The following is a 17,518-nucleotide window of genomic DNA, read 5'->3' as shown; positions in this document are numbered from 1 at the left end:
GGTGCATTTCCCACAGTTTGCTATAGACCTTTTTCTTCTCGGCTGCGAAAATAGAAGGAAGTTGGAGATGACAGGCTGGCTCAGAGCCGTGGGACCAGTAGATGGCAGCAAGAACACGCAGAAAAGGCTTTCCTCGCCCAGCTGGGCAGCCTGGAAAGCCGTGCAACTTTAAACGGATTCAGTATTTGTCTTCCATATTTGGAGAGTGAAAAGTATATGTGACAATTAGAGGGTAATGCAATATTACAGTGCAAATAGGAGAGCGAAATGACTGTGTAACCACTGAATAGCTCCCTGATTTAATTTGTTTGTACTGACCTAACTTCTCTGCAATTGCAAGTTCACCTCCGAGGGGCTTGGAATGAGGGATGGAGATCTGACTACTGCCAGTCACCAGGAACTTCCCCGGCCCTCCTTCTCTGTTATACTTTCTGTGCAGGGTAACACTGCTTTTAGGCTGAAAAGTCACAGAAAAAGGAAAATGAAAGAACCATCTCCCTTTGCGCTCGGCCATCATGATGTTTTATCTTCGTGGGGGATTCTGCTCTCTGCTAGAGATCTTAACAAAAAAAAAAAAAAAAAAAAAAAAACAAAACAAAAAAAAAAAAAAAAACAAAATACCACAAAAAAAAAAACCACCACCACACCAACCCCCCCCCCCCCCCCACAAACGGTTAAAGCATGAACACAAGCCCCATATATGCACATACACAAGTATGTCTTTTTTTTTTTTCCCCAAAGGGACCTAGGGTCTGGTCTGACTCGCCATGTATTGTAGTAATTGCAAAGATGGAATGCAACAGCTCCAGAAAACTGCCAAGAAGCAGGAATAAAACCTAGGCATCCGAGAGGCAGCTGGGCTTCTTAATTATTGGCAAATATATTTATATATAAATATTTTGCCAAGCGTGATTTGGGTTAAGAGTTCCTGTGAAGTGACCTTTTGCTTTCCTTTGTTTTGTGTCTGTACACATGTCCTAGATAGATACATGGGGAGAGAGACACAGACGCACAGACAGAGATAAATGAACGGATTTCACACAGCCCTCCGAAATCCCAAACGACGCCTAAATTAAACGAAGAGGGATATGAAGCGAGGCATAAGTGCAAGCACAGATTTCAGAACTGTGAAAATATGTCAGCAGAGCATCATTTTTTGGTTCAGGCTGATAATCACTCCCTGCTCTCATTATAAGATCAGAAAGGCCATCTGTCCTCTCTGGATAATTTGGAGCTCAGATACAGTGAGCACCCTTGTTAGAAAATGACCCTCCTACTCTCTGTAATCACAAGCACTTGCAGCCCTGGATCCACACAAAGCAGGGGAGGAACAGATTGGTTCCAGATCAGCATTGATTACGTATAGATTTGTGGTTTATTTTGTGCAATATTTGAGTGAAGAGGTTTTTATTTTGGAAGAGTGGTGGGGTTTGTTTCCTGCCTCAGTTTTTCGACTTGTCACCTTCACTTCTTCGGACTTTGCCTTCTCGAGATGCAATACTAGGATGCTGCATGAAACAGAGGAGTCTCTTGATTTTGTAATGAGACAAGTAAGCATCAGTCTGAATAATACAACTCGGGAAGCTGCTTCCTAATACACGATCCGTGTTTGCAGAGAGCTGTTTCCCCTCTGATACACGGTTATTCTCGAGTGGCTGACTCACTCATTCACAGCCGCAGCAGAGAGGTGTAGAATTCAAGGATTCTTCAACGTTTGCTCTGGACCTGCAGACACAAACAAGTCTTAGTGACTTCACTGACATAGGACAAAGTCATTAGCCGAAGGGAAAAATCCTGGCCAGGGAACATAAGCTGCCTTCCCCTTCTGACCCAGATTCAGTGACAAAGTCCCACGTCCCCCTCGTGTTTCTACTCAAGGAGATCATCAGAAGGGCAGGACCAGAGTGAAAGTGCCCCTTTTCGGAGAAAGGTTTCAGGAATTCATACGGGATGAAATCATCCCATCATTCTTGTGGGGATCGGTGTGCGTCGTGTCGCTAATAGCAGAACAAAGATAACGTACAAGACGGACAGTTTCAGGACATGAGGACACGGGGAAGTCGCAGGTGGGAGGAATCCGATTTTAGCGCTAAGAGCTTCGTCGTCTCTAACGCCCCGCTGTAAGAGACTTAGGGTTTCAAGAGGTAGTTTATTATTATTCTGACGGTAGCGGTTTCTCCTCATTTGTAAGACAATGATGTTTAATATTCACTGAGGAGTAGTGAGGTGGCATTTGAACACCCCCACCCCCAGCCCAGCGCCGGGGGCAGGGTTCCCGTCGCACAGAGCTGTGTCTGGCAGGCTGCGCAGCGCCCGCAGGGACCGCTCCCGGCAGGGTGGCCGGGCCGGGGAGACCGAGACTCGGCGGCAACCGTGGGATTGCTCCCGGCGGGCCCGAGCCGGGCATCTTCCCAAGCGGCTGCAAAGCCATCCCATCCGCGGAGGCGGACAGGTACTGAACGACGTTTGCAACCCCGGCTGAGTTCAGACCACGGTGTTTGCGCAGCCGGCGGGGACAGGAGCTGCCCCACCGGCGCCATCGTGCCCGGCTTTCCGGAGGAGTGGGGGGCGAGCACCCCCGGACTGGGGAGGGCAGAGGCTGGGCACACTCGGAGCAACATTCAGCAGGCATCCCAATATCGCCCTTTTTTGCGACTGGCATCCATAAAACATGTGTGCTAAAAATCAGAACAAAGCCGAGCCCAGGTAACTTCGTTATAGATGCTGACTGGCCTTAAGGACTGGTACACTTTTGAGCAATGAAAATAATATCCCCTTTGACTTCAGATAGGTCTCTTTGTCCAGCAGATAAAAAATTTCAAGTGCCGTCTTGCTGGTTGGGGTGAGGGGGAGAGTTGTGTTTGGTTTGGTTTTTTAAAGACTCCGAATACACCTAATCTTTAGCCCCCCTCACCCTCTTTCCGTAATTTTCCCCACTAGGAAAGCTTGTACGTGTTTGTATAAAACTCGAGTACACTGCAGAGAAAGAGAGGGAGAGAAAGTGGGTGCAGGACGTAAAAACTCTAACAACAAATAGCCCCGAATATGTGAATGATGCATGTATGTTTGTTCTCGCCGAACACTTCTACATCTGCTAGGCAAGGCGTCGGGCTCTGTATATGTTCACTCCTGTGTACTCCTGTGGAAGAAAATCGCTTTACGTGCTTATATATATGCGTGTGGGACTATACAGACAGATAGGTAGATAGACTGCACTCGCATAATCTGCCCGTGTCTATCTATCTGGGAGGATTAGTTATCTCTGCATCTATTGAGAATTAACAAGGGCGAGAGATTATGTATCAACGTACAGACAACGGCTATGAATATGAAACCTTACGTACATAGGTAAGACGGATTCAGTCAGCCACTCAGCTGCAAAGCTCCTCTTAAAGGCTGCTCTGTCTTATCCTCTCAAAGCCCTCTGACAGCTTCCTCCCAGTACCTTCACCAGGGAATAAGGAGGAGAAGGCTCGGCGCTGCACATCCCTGCTTTTCACATCCGAAAATGACAGACATATGTCACCGCCGTGCCTGGACTTTGCTGGAAACGGGCCGCCTCCCCCGACCCCGCCACACACACCTTTTGTTCCAGGCAAAATAAACAATTCGGAGGAGCTGGGAAAGGGTGTTATGCCAGAAGGGGAGAGACGGCTGGAGGGCCACGCTCCCCCCCTCTCCCCGGCCCCGCTGGCGCGGGGCGCTGCGGGAGCCCGGCGGGAAGGGAGCGGGAGCGCTCCGGGGCGGGGGGGACCCTGCGGCGGCGGGAGAGGGGCGCGCCCAGCCCGGGGAGCGGCGGCGGAGGGCAGGGCAGAGCACCAAGGCTGTCGGGCCGGGCCTGCCGCGCCTCCAGGTGCGGGGAAGGGGCCGGGGCTCCAGCCGGGGGGGGGCAGCAGAGGCAGACGGGGTCTGAGGGGCGCAAGAAGGGTAGCTGTACTAGCGAGGGGGACGGGGCGCGGGGCTGGGGCCGGGGCAGGGGTCGGGGAGGCGCACGGCGAGGTCTCTCGGCCGCGCAGGACTGTATTTTGAGGCAGAAACTCTCTTGAGCGCAGACAATGGAGCGGGATGTTTACTGCGGGCGGGAAGACAATTAGCAATTCATCGGGAGAGATGTGTCACCCAAATGTCACGGGGAAGCTAACATGACATCTGTTTTAATGGCTCCGTGCTAATAAACTCCTCTCGAAGGGCGGCTTTGTGGGGACGTCAAAGATTATTTACAGAATGAGTCAGTTTCCAAACGGGCTGAGGCGCCGTCGGTGGCGGCGGGACCGCGGCGCGGCGGGGACACGGCGCCCGGGACGCCAGGCGGGAAGGACCCGTCGGGAAGGGGCAGCTGCAGGCAGCGTTCCGGTCCGGCCCTGCTCGGCCCGGCTCTGCTCGGCACGGTTCCGGCAGGGCCCGCCTGGCGGGGACCGGTCAGAGCGCCGAGGGCAGGCGGCAGCCCCGGGCGAGTGTCCTCCCTTCCCCCTGCCATGGCTGAGCCGCGACGGCAGCGGGACGCGTGCTCCGAGGGGATGCACGTCCGTGTCCGGGCTTGCCTTCTGCTTGGCTTTGCCCAGAGGATGGGGGAGCCCCAGACCCGGGAGAAACCGCCCCGTGCGGAGGGCCCCGAAGCAGCAGGGACAAGGTCCCCGTCCTGGGCCGCAGACGCCGGGTGAGGAGTGGCCCGGCCTCGGAGATGGAAGTTCCTCGACACTGGGAAGCAGCGAGGCCCCGAAAGAGCGGCCGGAATTTTCACCGAGTGCCACATCCTGCGTTATTGAACAAGACACGCTGCAGTAAAATACATAAGTAGACAAACTGAGAGAATCCATTTAGAAGTTAACACAGCCTGACTCGCTCACAAGCACACAGTGGGGGGAGACAATTTAATTTCGCTCAAATCCATTCGAAGATTTTTATGTTTAGATTGTTGTTTAGATGCCATAAAAAAGGTTCTTTAAAATAGGAGAGGGGGAAACCTATTGAGCCTCTGGACGCTGGCTTGTATTCCTGTGCCTCCTCAATTTTCGTCCTCTCTAAGGACAGGTTGGCAAGGGGATGTGTGGATTATATCCAACTGTTCTTGCAGATACGTGTACAAAGAGAATGCGTGTTTCTGTATTCCTGTCTCTCTGTATATGCATATATGTGCATCTCATCTGTACAGAGAATGGATACTGCACCTTTTTAAGACAAGCAGAGCGAGCCAATCCAAAAAGTCTCTACTCGGGCAGAACCGACGCTGAACGTAATAGCAGGTTATTGCAAACCTGTCCTCGGTACTTATTAGTCGTCCAGATCAAATACATTAATGGATAGCGAGAATGAAAGTAGGCTGAGAACCGTCTGTCGTCCTTTCAAGGGCAACGAAAACGCGCTACTGACACCGGGACTGAAGGGAGCAGCGTGCTCCATAACCTGGAGAGGGGAAGGAGGTGGGCCAGGAAGTAGGTGGGTAAGAGGAAAATTGCCATTGTCAGGAAAACTAAATGCAGTTTTAGGTGGCCCACACCTGAGATGAGTAAATAAGCCACAGATCTACTTTTCTTCCTATTTCCAAAAGTATTAATAGTCTCAAAGACAGCTAGGGCAGCCGAGCCCTGGTCCTGCACGTGCGGGATGGCCCAGGGGACAGAGCCGAGGGAACAGGGGCTCCTCTTGACGGAGACCCCGGGGTCCCACTTCCCCCGTTCCCACCTGGGTCATTCTCTCCCAGTCCTGAACACATCTTCCCATTTTAATACAGACCTCGTTGCGGGGATCTGCTTCCCCGGGCGTCGAAGGGAGCATCGTCCGGGCCTCCGGGGTAAACGCACCGCCCGCTGCCCGGGACGTGGGCCCCGGGGAGCAGAGCAGTGAGGGATGGTGAGAACACCGAAATTGTTCCTGCGCTCCCTTTACTCACTCACCTGTTTGTACCCATCTCCCCGCACACGCCGGTTCTGTGGGGCTGCCCGGTGTGTGCGCACCTGTGCCGGTGACTTTTGGGGGAGCGGGGAAGAGCCCCCTCTGCTCTCCCCGCTCAAGCCCTCGCTGTTGCGCTTCCCCCCGGCGCCAGTGCCGGGCAGAGCCTGCCCGCTGAGCGCACGGGGGGCAACGCGGCGACCCCGGCAGGGCGGGGGCAGCGGGAAGCGAGCCCCGGGGCACGGCGGACAGAGGGGGCGGCCCTCTTGCACAGCCCCCCCCGGCCCCCAGACCTCTGGGAGTAGGGGGAGGTAGAGGAGGGATCCCGCTCTCCATTCCAGCTATTTTCAGAGCTTGGGAGCCCGGTAAACAAAACGCTCTTGCTATCTCCTCGCGCAGATAAGGCAAGAAGTGGCTTTCTTTAATAATATGATTGAAATGTTAGGGGTATGATGCCTCCTCGTTAGTAATATTGGCTTTGCATGCAGAGCACAATCCCATCCCTCTAGACTGCTTAGCCAAAACAGAGCGTAAACTCTGTAATTAGTAACGTGTTCCATCATTAAAGAGCCCTGCTGAGAATTTCTATTTAATAATGGTCTTAAATTAGTTATGATGGTAAATACTCATCTGGAAATTCAACATCTAAAACCATCTACACTCTGGAAATGCTCCAGTGTTGCTGTAATCTCCTGTAACACAGAAATGACTATCACATTCAACCATCGCATTAGAAATTCGTCGTACCGTTTGGTCCACTAATATACAGTATGGATGTGTTAATTAGGTTAACCCATAGACTGTCTGCTTCACAAATATTTAGAAATAAACAATGAAAGCTCCTTTTTAATACGATACAGCCAGGAAGAGAGGAGGAGGGGCGGATTTGACTCTTTCAGTTGGAAAGTCTTTTGTTTTCAGATAAGGTGGAACGGCAACGTCGGGCCTAAGAGTTCACCAGCACAGAGCCACGGGCACGCACCCACGGGCACGCACCCACGGCACCTCGCCCGAGCTCAGCAGCTCCCCGCCACACAGCAGCAGCAGCAGCAGCACCCACGGCTCCTCCTGCAGAATGTGGCTGTTGTCATCCACCTGCCGGCCTATGCAGATCAATTCATACCACACCTTTTCTCTTTGGGGTTTTGGGGGTTTTAAAATTTAATTTGTCCATTTTAGAAAATAGCTTGCTCCTTCTCTGCCGTGTGCCCTATACAGCAGGGCTTGGCTTCAGCAATCTTTCCAAAAGAGCTTTAAAAGGATCCAAGGAGGACCAAGGAAGAGGCAGCAAAAGAGTAAATAAATGAATAAATCCGCTTCCCCCCGTCTGCAAGCGTAATGAAAGTTTCACAGACAGACTGTGATGCAGGTATAAATAAGTCATTCAGGTAAGCGTATCCCCACTGGGGATATAAAGAAAACTTATTTGTAATAACAATAAAATCAGTAACTGATATAGTTGGGGGTAATGGCAGGAGCGAAGGTAGGGAAGTGAGGTGTATTTCTGTATTTACCTAGACGTCTAAACATTTATCCTTTCTAGCACTAACCTTTCATGTTTAATGAATGAATCTGCATTGCAGGCTTTTTTTTCTCCCTCCATGTGCCGGCTAGTTTTAAATCTGCAAGCACCACAAAGAGGCCGTGATCCCATCTGCCTATGATTCCAAATTAAAGTTCAAACGGATGGCTTACACACTGCTGATCCTGTATCATAGCCTCTCGCGCCCCTTCAATTACTATTTAATAGAATTACAGTGTAAAATCCCAATAGTCTTAAAGAATGTTTTATCGCAGACTGAAGAGAGAGAATATACAGACACCTCCAATGTTATTGAACTGTATTACTGACCTATTTAGATATTAAAAGGGAATATTCAGTGTTCTACAAGATATTACAAGAGCTCCTTTAATCTGAAAACATGCATATGTGTGTACACATACATATGCCTCTCTATGCGTGGACATTGTATACATCAGCTCCACCCCATCAGCGAGTGCACACATCCGGCCACGCTCGGTGGGTGTGTGGGTTCACTCTTGTCCACATGTACACACACCCACGCAATTACACACGCTCCTCCACGTCTTGTCGAAATTCGTGAGTTTGGTAAACTGCAGCGTAACTTTTATTGTTGCCAGATATTGCTAGAGAGGTTAATCCAGCAGGAAAGCAATTCTGAAAAATACTATTTAAGTGACCTTATTATTAAATGAACTTCCCCTAATGATGTTTCTATGGAGACAAAAAAAATCAACCCTCCCCAAAAAACAAAACAAAACCCCCACAAAAAACAAACAACAAACCAAACAGCAAACAAAACAACAAACCCAAAACAGCAAACACAACCAAATATTTGCAGTATAGCTCAATTCCCCTCTAATAACTAGGACTGGAAATAAAGTCAGTCGCAGTCCGGATTTAGCTGTTATAAGTCTTCACTTCTAGTCTGGTTCTCGTCTTACTTTTCTACCTGTTCGGCAAAGGACCTGTCTACATCAGAGAGAAATTATTCTGCCACTTCAACTCGCTTACAGCGAGGTGAGTCTAACCATGCACTTTGGGGTATCTACATCTACACTTTATTCAATACTCTTTAACATCTTTCTTCTCTTACAGATCGCGAGGTGTCAAGCCACTTTGAAGCCTCCTGGTCTGAAACCACCTTACTTTCAAAATAAAAAAGAACAGCGTTGAAAACAAAACCTCGCAGCCGTCCTTCCTCCAGACACAGCAACACAAATCCCTTTCGTATGATTTAATCACAGCTTTAACCCGACAGCCCTTGCCTTTTGTCATTACCCTGCCAGAAGAGAATATTTACCATGATTGTCGGTAATATCCTTAGTGCTTCCCCTTCCCAACTCCTTCTTGCACATACAGAGACACAGAGACACCCGCCTCCTTTGGTCAGTTTGCAACTGGATGGTTTGGTTCATTCTCCCCTTTTCCCTTTTCTATACACCATTCGCAAACTTCTGTGTGTCTGGGCTCTCTGCGGGGTGGTGATGTAGCTACAGACCCTCTGCATGTTGTACTCGTGTGTGTGTGTGTGCGTGCGTGTGTTGTGTGTGTTGTGTGTGTCAGTCTGCACACCCGTGTGCGTGTGTGCTCTCTAGAAAAAGGCAGTGTTTGCCTGTCCTCTCCCTACACGCGGAATCCAGGCCAGTGCGATGTGGAGCTCAATAAGAAACTGCATGAATAAACACGAATAGAAAGTTGTGCTCAGCTAACCGAGGAAATCAGAGCAATACCAGGGCACCAACGTCCACATTTCTTTTCACTTCGGGCCGGGGCAGTAACCTCATCTGGGTATGCTAAAAATTAAGGGCAACGGGCAAGCAGATTCAAGTCCCTCGAAAAGGCTGCTGTAATTGATCAGACAGAGAGAGATGGGGGTGACCGAAGCCCACGCCTGACCGTGGAGGGCCAGCAGCAGCCGCGGCCCAGCAGGCACACAAAGGACCCCCAGTCATGCTAAAGGGCTCGGGCAGCGACCACGGAGAGAGAGGGAGGGAGGGAGGGAGGCAGGTGGCGTCGGTGGTCCCCAGACTTCCACGCCGGGTGGCACGCACGCCGGTGGATCCGCAAATCGGAGCTAGCTGGGGATGAAGGCAGTGTTACCGCAGTATTGTAGGCGAGGGGTGGGCGGTGAGGGGGTTAACTACAGTCTCCAAACTGCTCCGGAACCGGCTGGTCTCGGCCCGACTTCCGACGGGCGGGGCCGGGCAATGCCCCCGCGGCGGTGGGAGAGGGGCGGCGGTGCGGGACGGAGCGGGCCGGGGGAGCGGGGCTCCCGGGGAGCCAGCTCGGTGGGCTGCCGGGCTCTGGCCATCTGCCTCCTGTCCTCTGGCTTTCTCTTAAATATTGATCAGACGCACTTCAGCTTCTGAGTAATTTCATCTTAATCAGCGGCCGGGCTCGGCGCGGATAACAAACTAATGCTGGAGAGGGCCTGTGGATAATGCCGGGCCAGGGGCAGGCAGGAGGCAGCCCTCCGGTTTGGCGGGGCTCGATAGGCCCTATCTTCCCGGGGCAGATGGACTTAGTGGGTGAGAAGGCTTAAACGCAGCTTTTCATAGATTTACACCTCAATCAGCCATTCAGGTTTTTTATGCAAATCCTAAAACAACATCATTTATCCATCACGAAGCCCGGCTTTGAAACGGCATATCATTAGCTGCACCCTTGGCACCCCGAAACCGTGCAGGCACCACCGCCCCCTGGATGAGATGTGTCCTCTCCCCCCACAAACCCCGCCGGCTCCAGGGAGGGGCGGACACCCCCAGCGCTCCTGGGGCAGCTCCTCCTTCGGCTTTGGGCTGGGGATCCGACCAAAGGAGTAACTTTTTGGGGATGGGGTGACAAATGGCGTGGGAGAGTAAAGGGCCTGCCCTTAAGATTAAACTGCGCTGGAGCTTAAGGCCAGGTACCGGTGGGGCGAGGTTAAGAGCGATCTCTGGCCTCCCCTAGCAGCCACGGCACGACGGGGCGATCTTCGGGAGGCTTAATCAGAGGGAAGAAAAATCCAAACCTATCAGTGTAAGACTGAGCTGAGGTAGATTATTGCTGCCGGCTTGACGCCTTCTAGCTGCAGCTTCGAGACGCGAAAATGAAAAGAAAGGAAAAAAATATGTCCCAAACTTTCACGCCTCTGAATCCTTTCAGACATTAAATTCCGTTAAAAACACTGCTGGATGAGAACGACACTGCTACCAGAGAGGAACAGAAATACTGCTCTTAAAAACAATGTACCGACATCAAAGATCTCCCTACTCAGAGCTGGAAGCCCAGTTTGTTCTTCTAAAGGCCTCTCCGCTGCCTCTCTGCCGGCGGGGAGAGAAAAAGCAGCCCAAGCTCTAGCGTGAGACCCGGCGAGGGTGCCGGCCACTGGGGAACCTTTTATCCCCTCCTGGGTAATATTTTTCCCTTCAAAACGACGCATGGGGGAAGGGAAGAACTCGGTCCATCACACCACCCACGCGGAACACGGGAGCCCCATTGTGTGTCTGCCCCCCAGGCAATTCCCGTCCATTTCGGCCTCGTACGACCGGAATTTATTTTCTATTAACTCCCCACTCGTGTTGGCCACTGGCCAGGGGCACGGCCAGAGCTGCTCTTGGGGAAGACCCTGCCGCGGAGCCGCGCGTTGAGCGGAGCCCGCGGGGCCGGGGCAGGCGAACCCCGACGGGGCGGCCCCGCTGCTGCCTCGGGCCGTGCGTGTCCTTCGGTGGCTCCCGCCACACGCGGGGACGCGTTCCCGACGTGCTCGCCGCGCTCGCACCAGCGGCTTTTCCGCAGGGGAACCTCAGGTGTGTGAACGTATTCACACATCAGTTTATTCCTTAAAATTACCCATTAATGGCATGGTCTAAAATCTCGCACCCTATGGCGGTTCTCTCAAATCCACAGGTAGCCTCTTGAGGGGTGGGGGGAAGGGAGCAGAGGGGAAGAGCTCAGGCGCTTTCTATGTCTTTCCTCAGACCTAGCTCGGACTTCACTAAAAATAAAAGGAGGGAAGAGGGAGAGAGGACTCGGGCAATACAAAGGTAGGTCGGAAGTCCATATTAATTTGGAAATGGTCAAGAAATTCCAGGCACGTTTCTGTCTAAATCCCTGGTAATATTCAAAATTGTATTTTCAAGTAAAAACAAGTTTAGAATTTACCTCTCGCTAATTCACGGCTGAATAATCTGCCCAGGGCAAAGCAAAACTTTAAGGAAAAAGAAAAAAAAGGGAAAAGGAAAGAAAGAAAGAAAGATGCTGAAATACTGTTAGTCATTCAAATAAAGGCTTCTTTCAGCACATTACAATATACTCTGGATTCGAGGGGAGGAGCTGCAACCCGTTAAGGGCGAGGAGTTTTTGTTTTTGTTTTCATTTAAAGCTACAAAACAAACCCCGAAATGTCTTAACCGCTCTCTGGAGACACCGTCCTTGCAGACAGGCGGTCGGTGAAAGCTTTTTAGCTCGCAGTGCACAAAAAAAAATGACCAGAGTGGAGGGAAACGATGGAGCCCGCCGTGGCGGAGGGGACACGGAGGGACACGGCCGTGCCCCGCGCCACCGCCGCTACAGCAGCACTGTGTCCCCGTTGCCGCCCGCAGCCTCCTCGCAGGGTCGCTTCGTCCCTGTAAAATCCCTCCGGGGTGTCCCGCCGAGCCGGGAAGGCGGGGGCCGGAGGGGCCGAGGGGCCGCGCAGCGCTGCGCGCCCCGCGGCGGGACAGAGCGCGGGGCCAGGAGCCCACGGGGAAGGAGAGATTTTCCGTGGCGGACAGAAACACCGACATCGCTGGGTAGATAAGAAAATGGAATACTGTATTTGATTTAGAAAGTTTGTACATATAGATAAACACGCAGTTAAGGAAACAATAGTTTAAGCGTCCTACGTGGAGTTTAAGAAGAGACCCCCCAAAGCTGCTATGAAATACTCAAAATAGCTTTTGCATAAGATAACTACAGTTGCACCCTAAGCTTTTTTTTTTCTTTTTCTTTTTTTTTTTTTCTATCGCTGAGGTCCCTTTTGGAAACCTAGCACGTCAGATTTTGACAGCTAAGTTTGTGCAAGGAACACCGAGTCAAGGAAAATAAAAAGGAGAGAGAGAGAAAGGGTTGGAGGGAGATAGAGAGAGGGGAGGAAGAAAGAAAGAAAGAGGAGAGCAAATATCATATACAAGCATTTCTACACATATATTACAAACTGGGAAAATGACCGCATCATTAAGATATACATAATTCATATAAAATTTTGAAATAAAAATAAAAATCTGTTACAGTCATAACTATTCTTTTTCCACATTTATAACCAGTACCCACACAGGCAGTGACAGAAGTGTAGAAAAAAAGGTGCTTACGAATAAAATGATTGTCTGCAGAACAAAAAAACAGAAAATTGCATCTTGGCTGGACCATCACTTGGACTAAAAAAAAAAAAAAAAAAAAGAGAGAGAAAGAGAGAGGAAGAGAGAAAGAGAGAGAAACAGGACCAACAAAAAGGCGATAAACATTTGTTATTTCCCTCTTCAAGGAGTTCCTTTTAAATTTTTTTTTATTTTTGATTTTTGTACAAATTCGATCGGAGTTTGCATTTGTTTGTCTGGTTTCTGTTTGTTTTCCTTTACTATAGAGAATATTTTTTCCCAGATACAAATTTAATCATCATCATCATGCAAGTGGGTGAAATGCGTCCATGGAAAAGCGCAAAGGAGAAATCGTGCTTGTCCTAAAAAGAATACAATTGTCACTTTTGCTTTGTTTTTTTTTTTTCCTTTCTTTTTATATATATAATAATTATTATTTCCCGCCCTCCCCCCCACCCTTCCCGCTGCAGCACCAGCGTTTGTGACTGTTGAAGTTTTAGCTCCATCTCTTGGTGGTGGTGTTGGCTGACGGTGGTGGTGGTGGTGGTGGATTCTCTGATCCCTGTCTGTTTGTTTGCTATTATGTTTGGGTCGGGTTTGGCCTTTTCTTTCCTCCCGGCTGTGTGTGTGCGTGCATGCGTGTGTGTGTCCTGATTCTAGGTTGCCTCGGTTTGTTTTGCTCGGGACGGGGAGAGGGTGCTTGGCTGTTTGGATTTGGATTTTTTTGTTTGTTTGTTTTCCGATATCATACATCACATTCCGAGTCGCTGGAGGTTACCGAGAGGATGGAGGTGCCCGTCTCGGCTCTTTCTGTCAAACTGGAGACGCTGGTGGTCGGGCTGGCCGCCGTGGACGGAGACTCGGCCGAGCTGTGTGTCGGGCAGCCGGGCTCTGCCAGCGACCGCATGCCGCTCTGTCCTATCGCCTGGTGCTGGAGCCTGCATCGCGCCGGGAGACAAAACAACAGCACAGCCCCGCTCAGACACCGGGCGCGGCCGAGGGGACGGCGCCCGCCCAGCCCTGCGCCCTCCCGGGGACGGCCGCGGCCCGGCCCGGCCCGGAGCGGGACGGAGCGGACCCTGGGCCGTAGGGTGCGGCCCCGGCCCGGCCCGGCCCGGCCGCTCTCCCGCAGCGCCCGCGCAGCCCGGAGCAGCGGCGGCGGGATGCAGGGCTTGCCGTGCGCCCGGGCCGCGCTGCCCCCGCCGCCGGGTCCGGCCGCCTCGGGGGACGGCTCCCAGCGCACACACACGGACAGGGGCCGCGCTCCCAAACGGGACGGGGAGCGCGGGCACCAGCGCTTCCCTGTGCCCGCGTTTGGGAAGGCGAGCGGCGCCTTCTCTTTGCCCGGAGTGCCATTCATTCATCCCCGCAGCACGGCGGGCCTAGGAGAAGCCGTGTGTGCTTGAGCCCCTCTAACACTCGGGCACCGCGAAAAGCTTCAAGGAGCGGTCCGTAGCGGGCAGCAATCGTACTGGATCCCCATTTTGTGCTCTGGCTAACACCTGCCTAAATATTTCCCAGCTCACAGACACTCTGGGTCTGCGGTAGGGAAGGAGGGAGGTCCTGTCCCAGGGACGCAGTGCTACAAATAAAATATAAGAAGGAGAACGTGGAACACAGCTTTTTTCTCCCCTGGAAATTTAAGTCCTTTTTTCATCTGAAAGCCATAATCAGCTTTACAGTGCTTATTCTTTCATTGTCAACGCTTAAGGGAATATTACCTTTGAATAATTTTTTTTTAAGATGCAATAATTATTTTTTAGGTTCCCTAACATGTTGTAAATATTTCTCTGGGTCCGTTTATCCCAGTCGAAACCCAAAGAAAGCCTAATTCAGGGATAAGAGCTACAAGTCCTGGACTGAGTAGCCAGCCTCAACCTCTAGCGCCTAGGACTGCCAATGTGAATCAAAACACACTCTTCGCTCAAATGTTTCTCACCGGGATATTTTTTATTTAACTTCCTGCAAAGAACAGAAAAATGTAGCAGATTTACTCTACATTTTTCATTATTTTAAGTTGTCTAATTTCAGGGTCTTTGATTTTTCTCCCATTTACAAATCCTCGTGCTTTCATCTGCTGTCAACAGCCTTGAGTCAACAATAGCATCCGTAGGCAACTTCTGTTTATTTACAGTCCTAAGCTGATCTGTTTTCCATTTAATGGAAATTAAATAGCGAGGCACTTTTAGGTTGCATTTCTCCTACAGAATCTTTAATCAGTAGCACCAGTGCTATAATTAGGAGGAATTTAAGAGACAGCATTTATACGAAGTTTTTGTTTACACTCTTACAGTGGTAGCGAATCCTAAATTAAAATAAAACCAATGTGTCAAACTACATTAAAGAGTCCGTGTTCACTTGCAAAATAACTTTTACGACAGTAATGAGAAAGAAAGGAAAAAAAGCAAAAGAAAGAAAGAAAGGTACCTCGCTTTTATCATGGCTAAGCAGAAAGTAGAAGGAAAAAAAAGAAAGAAAAAAAGAAAAGAAAAGGAAAAAAGACACCGAGAGACAGGCAAATAAATGCAAGTGTAAATGCACAGGAAACACACGACCAGGAGGCCAGGTCGCCATGTGGTGTAAACACAGAAATGGAGATGCAGGGGAGGAAAAGATTCCCGGTCTCTTAAATTTTTTTGGTTTTGTTTTTTGTTTTGTTTTTGTTTTTTTTTCTCTTCCCCGTGAACCAAAGAGCTCTGGGGTATGCCTGTGCTGGTCCCGCTGCGCATGCAGAGCAGCATGAACAATTGGAGCGGAGCCGCCGGCTCCGCCGAAACCCACTCTGAACCGCGCAGCCTGCCTCGGCCTTTCGGCGGGGGAACCGCGCCAGAGCCCGGCCAGGCAAAGATCCCGGCAAGCCGAAAGCCAAACCGGAGCCCACCGACCCGGAGCCGTGGCGTTTCCCGTTCCCCCGCGCCAGACGCCGGTGCAAGGCGGGAGGGAGGCCGGGGAGTCGGGCGCTGCCCCCGCCGCAGCCGATGTGCTCAGCGCACATCCACACACACTCGAGCCCACGGAGCTGCCCACGCCCGCCGGGAGCCCCAGCCCTGTCCGCACCCCGGGAGCCCGTAGGGACCCGGGGCAAGGCTGGAGGCACATCAGGCAACTTTGAGCCGTGCCTATCCCCGTCGCACCCCCGTGGCTGCCGGGAGCAGACCTACCCGCCCGGCGAGGGGACCAGTTTCTCCCCGATGGAGAAGAGGAGGAGGAGAAAAGGAGAGGCAGAGGCGCGCTGCCGCCCAGGCGGCTGCCGAGCAGCGGAGCGCGGCCGTCCGCCCGCAAGGTCCCGCCGCCCACCTCGCCCCCCGCCCCGGAGCGTGGCACCGCAGCCTCACTGACCTGTTTTTAGCCGCCGCTGCTCTGTCTCTTTGCCTTCGGTTTTTGAACCAGTTGCCTACTTGCGTGGGGGTGAGCCCCGTGGCCTGAGCCAGTTCCCTTTTCTTGCTGGGGTTGGGGTAAGGGTCCTGCAGGTACCACTCCCTCAGGAGGCTGCGAGTCCTCTCCTTGAAGCAGTGCGTCTTCTGCTCGCCATCCCAAATGGTCCTGGGCAGCGGAAACTTCTTCCTCACCCTGTATTTATCAACCGGCCCCAGCGGGCGACCCCTTAGCTTCTCGGCCTCCTGGTAGTGCGCTTCGAGCCACATGGCCTGCAACTTGCCGTGGGACTCCTTGGTGAATTTGTGGTTCTCCAGGATGTGGTAGAGGTCTCGGAAGTTGCCCGTGTGGAAGGCCACCACCGCCCGGGCGCGGAGGATGGACTCGTGCTTGTTGATGGCCTCGCATGCCCCTGGCGCCACCGGCAGCGACCAGAGGAACCTCCCCAGCCTTTCTATGTCTCCAGTCTCCTCCAGCGTCTCGCAGACGCTGGCCACTTGCTCCGGGGAGAAGTTGAGTGTGGGCAGCTGAAACATTGACAACTCTTCGTGGGGTGCCCGGGAGCTGCCGCCTCCACCGCCGCCGGCACCGGGGCTGCAGCCCGAGCCGCTGCCGCTGCCGCCGCCGCCGCCGCCGCTGGCGAGAAGGAGGGAGCGGTGGTGCGGATCGGCGGCGAAGTTTGGCAAGAAGAAATGGGTGGGATAAAGCTCTAGCGGGGACCTGAACACCATGGGATGACCGGGGAGAGGGGGAGATAAATCAAGGAGAAAAGAAAGAAAGGGAGGAAGAAGGGAGGAAAGGGCACACGCACCGCGCACGCATCCACACCCGCACACGCACACACAGCCACATAGAGGCACGGGGGCACACACACTCACACGCACACGCGGGCACACGCACACGCGCGCTCACACACACCCCACACGCACACGCACTCACACACACCCGGCCCCGCGCCGCCGCCGAGTCAGGATTCAGTGATTCAACAGCGATCGCCCTAATGACAACAGCCTCATAATATCTCCCCTAAATCCACAGTGAGTGCAGCGCTGAAACATTTTGTTTCGCTTTTCTATTGGTCTTCTGAGTGTCGTTGTGGCGTTGCCATGGCAGCCGCTGCCAATCACTGTCAGCCCTGCCAATCATTACGGAGTACGTAAGGAAGGTTTTTACCACTTCGCCCAAATGCACGGGGGGGAGGGAAGCCGGGCGGTTGGTGGAAAAGCCTGGTTTGTTGTTTGGATTTTTTTTTTTTCCTCCTTAATCTTTGCAACTCCTAATCTCAGCACTTCCCCTTCTCCCTGTCTCTCCCCCCTCCTTCTCCACACCCCTCCTAAATAAGGGATCAAATAATGCGAAAAGCAGTGTGCACATATTTGTTGAATGGGATGAG

The 17,518-nt window shown here is 52.1% G+C and overlaps 1 protein-coding gene and 1 long non-coding RNA gene across 4 annotated transcripts; one reads left to right on the top strand and one right to left on the bottom strand.

Annotated features, from left to right (window-relative positions):
• Nucleotides 1-1,394: 1,394 nt before the first annotated feature.
• On the bottom strand, nucleotides 1,395-17,359 carry SIX3 (SIX homeobox 3). 3 transcript variants are annotated; one of them, XM_088161256.1, is made up of 3 exons: nucleotides 16,090-17,359; nucleotides 13,529-13,688; nucleotides 1,395-1,725 (listed from the first exon to the last, which is right to left on the bottom strand). In XM_088161256.1, the coding sequence occupies exons 1-3, from the start codon at nucleotides 16,854-16,856 to the stop codon at nucleotides 1,708-1,710; spliced, it is 945 nt and encodes a 314-aa protein (XP_088017382.1). In that variant the 5' UTR covers nucleotides 16,857-17,359; the 3' UTR covers nucleotides 1,395-1,707. The 3 variants fall into 3 exon arrangements, with proteins under 3 accessions (XP_088017382.1, XP_088017383.1, XP_014738631.1); XM_088161257.1 differs by lacking the exon at nucleotides 1,395-1,725 and adding an exon at nucleotides 12,188-13,112 and having other exon boundaries at nucleotides 13,502-13,688; nucleotides 16,090-17,354; XM_014883145.2 differs by lacking the exon at nucleotides 1,395-1,725 and having other exon boundaries at nucleotides 12,188-13,688; nucleotides 16,090-17,334.
• On the top strand, nucleotides 6,859-8,782 carry LOC148224242 (uncharacterized). Its single transcript, XR_015802847.1, has 2 exons — nucleotides 6,859-8,431; nucleotides 8,510-8,782. It is a non-coding gene; the product is annotated as an uncharacterized LOC148224242 (long non-coding RNA).
• Nucleotides 17,360-17,518: the final 159 nt, after the last annotated feature.

Source organism: Sturnus vulgaris, chromosome 3 (genome assembly GCF_052056855.1).
Source record: "Sturnus vulgaris isolate bStuVul1 chromosome 3, bStuVul1.hap1, whole genome shotgun sequence".
Classification (NCBI taxonomy): Eukaryota; Metazoa; Chordata; class Aves; order Passeriformes; family Sturnidae; genus Sturnus; species Sturnus vulgaris.
The sequence above is the reverse complement of the archived record's forward strand: the minus strand, read 5'-3'. Positions and strand labels throughout refer to the sequence as shown.